Raw genomic sequence first — 3,124 nt, 5'->3', positions numbered from 1 at the left:
ATTTCTATAAAGCCAATTAAAAGATTAGTGCTAAGAAAAAAACTGAAAAAAACCGGTTAGGATCACGGCTTTAGGATCACCTTAATATGTGTCAAATTTGTCAAAATGGACACAGATGACTGCATAATTTACGCTGTGCTAATAGTTGCAAGTTAAGGCCATTGCACGTAACAAAGTTTAGTCATAATCGTAAGGCCGTAAAAAAATAGACCAATCACACTCGATTATTCTTCGAGCTCGAGAGCTGATACACACACACACACACACACACACACACACACACACAGAGGGGTGTAAAGTCCGACCATGCAACCTCCACGCGGTACATCCTGGATAATACTAATGCTGGCGGCACCGTAAATTCTAAAGCTCATAACTTAGGCAATTCTCAACGAAAATAGGTTTTCAAGTAGTGTTTTGGAAACGTCTCGCTGCCACCTTTAATACTGTGTCATAAAAAATGGGGTGTTCCATTTAAAAAAATTAGGTTGGTCTTGACCTTGCCTTGACGCCTCCACTCAAGGTCAAACGGATATGATCATTGAATAGAACTTTTTAAACCCTACAACTTTGGTTCGAAACATTTTTCTCAGAAACGTTTTGTTTTCGAGATATTTGACCGTTTCCAGACTTTTCTCGCACCCCGTATATATAATTTATATATAGATATATATGATAATTTATATATAGATATAATTTATTGTGACATAGTAGTTATTTGTGTAGCTCGATTCCTACTAGTTTTCGTTTTTACAGAGCACTGTTTATCTTTAAAATAATATTTCAGTATCGCAATAACCTGTATGCTAGTCTACTAGAATAGGTAATATGAGACTGTGTTAGTTATAAGATATTTGTTATCAGTGAGCATATCTTTATTATTTTGATAATAAAACTACATAATCAAACTACATAAATTATTCACTTGTATATTTGCACATTTTGCCAAGCAACTTCTCCCTCTTCATTAAAATATCTGCAGAATTCTTCTCGAATGTTAGCTGCGCGCAACGAATGCGCTCTTGCGTGAGTACATCTAATGTTAGTAAATGAACGATAATCTGCAACATTGTTTCTCCAAGAACCGTCTTCAATATCTCCGTCTGCTAGAAGCCGATCTGTAAGTTCCTGTCTTACGTAAGTTTCTCGCTCAACATCATGTCTTCTGAGCCAGTTGTGAAGACATACAATTGCTTGAACCATTTTAATTGCATTTTCAACTTTTGCTAGAATTGGTCGTCTTAGCAGTCGCCATTGGCTAGCTAAAATGCCAAACACATTCTCGACCGTTCTTCGAGCAAGTGATAAACGATAATTATACAATCGTTTCTCTAATGTCATGTCTTTGCCTGGATATGGTCGCATCATGTATTCGGTTAGTGGAAATGCCTCGTCTCCTACCAATACGTAGGGTAAAATTGGACCATCTTCATATAATGCTTCAGGAGGTGGGAGATTGAATTCTTTGCTTTCCAATAACAGGCCCATGGCACTATTTTTAAACAGACCTGCATCACCCTGCCTTCCAGGAGCTCCAATGTCAACACAACGTATTATGTAATTAGCATCACTAATTGCAAGTAAAATAATGCTGTGAGTGCCTTTATAATTGTAATATTCTGATCCCGCGTTGTCAGGACACTGAAACCATATTATTATAAAGTACAGTTAGTTTGCCTCAGTGAATTTATTATATACATAATGTTTTCAATTTAAGAATTACTTGAATGACAACGTGCTTTCCATCAATCGCACCAACACAGTGAGGGAACTTCCATCTATTTTCAAAGTCGTTTGCGATCTCTCTCCAGTCGTCTGTGTCACATTGTGACAGTACAATTGGATATAAACGCTCCCAGATAGCAGAACATGTTTCACGTATAATCCGTGTAATGCTACTTAACGATATGAGAAACTGATATGACAAAGATGTCATACTATCTCCTGAGGCAAGATATCTGTTAATATAATAAGAAATATATATAACTGCTTTGATATATGTACTTATCAGATTACGTTTGTCATAAATTACAATACACATTATTGTTAGTTAATATGAGTTAGTTATACATATACCTTACAGTCACTATCAAACGTTGCTCTTCATTTATTGGTTCACGCAAAACATCAAGTTTCTGTATATCCTGTCCTACTATTGACAAGAGTTCTTCAAACTGTGTGGCTGTCATTCTTGTGTAATTCTGGAAACGAAGATCTTCCAACCTTACATTGGGCAATATTGCATGATAGAATCCGTGTCTTTTTCTTTCTGCAAATATTTTTGACACCCAAACCCTCTTCTTTTTCTGTTTGGCTCTTATTGTATTTGCAATTAGTGATATTACTGCAATTAACTCAACGTTTTGTTTGTGATATTCGTGATTGATAATGCTATTGCATTCTAACAACCACTGGTAATTCCGATAATTAATAGACATTTTGTAATGTCTCGCAATTATCCTTTTTCCTTTGAATAGCTGGGAGATATTTCGAAGTTCAGCTATTCTATCCTATAGAGGGTTTCTTGGCACGGCGTGGATGGGTTTCTCGCCTGAGTTGACGCTGAAACCAGTTGAAACGCGTTGAAACCAGTTGAAGCGAGTTTAAAACGCAGGTTTCAAAAAAGGTCTCTTATATTTAAACTTTCAACTTTAAACCTTAATATCGTCTATTTATGAAAAAAATATAAGAGACCTTTTTTGTAGATCGTTAAATTTTCTACAAAAATATGTATTGATAATTTTATAATTTTTGATAGTCGATATGATACAAAATTTATAAGAAGCAAAAACAAGTTTTATAAAATTTATCAAACTTTAACTTTGAATATCTTTTGGACGATTGAATTTATGAAAAAATGATAAGAGATCTTTTTTGTAGAGCGGTAAATTTACTACAAAAATCTCTTGTAGAGCAATGCTGTATTACTGTTTGTTAGATAGTTATAAAATTTTTTCTATCTTACTAAATAAAAAATAAAAAATCGCGATGAGCGACCTGTTAATATTAATATTAAGGGCTAAAACTTTAACAGGTATCTTATTTTACCTTCCTGCAAGTATGCTATTCAAGAAATAAAAAAAAAAGTTGCTCCAAAATGACACCCTAATATATATATATATAT

At 34.3% G+C, this 3,124-nt stretch overlaps 1 protein-coding gene across 2 annotated transcripts in view; it reads right to left on the bottom strand.

Annotated features, from left to right (window-relative positions):
* Window positions 1–845: 845 nt before the first annotated feature.
* The window catches only part of LOC112458097 (protein ANTAGONIST OF LIKE HETEROCHROMATIN PROTEIN 1-like), a 3,102-nt gene continuing 823 nt past the window's right edge, over window positions 846–3,124 (bottom strand). The window contains exons 3-5 of one of the 2 annotated variants that reach the window (XM_025021533.1): window positions 2,077–2,562; window positions 1,724–1,958; window positions 846–1,641 (exon numbers count right to left, since the gene is read on the bottom strand). In XM_025021533.1, coding sequence (XP_024877301.1) covers window positions 922–1,641; window positions 1,724–1,958; window positions 2,077–2,438 — 1,317 coding nt within the window. In that variant the 5' untranslated portion in view covers window positions 2,439–2,562 and the 3' untranslated portion in view covers window positions 846–921. Of the gene's footprint in view, window positions 1,642–1,723; window positions 1,959–2,076; window positions 2,675–3,124 lie in introns of those variants that run through there. The other variant, XM_025021534.1, reaches the window with a different exon arrangement.

The sequence above is a fragment of the Temnothorax curvispinosus genome, unplaced genomic scaffold, assembly GCF_003070985.1.
Source record: "Temnothorax curvispinosus isolate PA1 unplaced genomic scaffold, ASM307098v1 QBEX01008681.1, whole genome shotgun sequence".
In the NCBI taxonomy this organism is placed as follows: Eukaryota; Metazoa; Arthropoda; class Insecta; order Hymenoptera; family Formicidae; genus Temnothorax; species Temnothorax curvispinosus.
The sequence above is the reverse complement of the archived record's forward strand: the minus strand, read 5'-3'. Positions and strand labels throughout refer to the sequence as shown.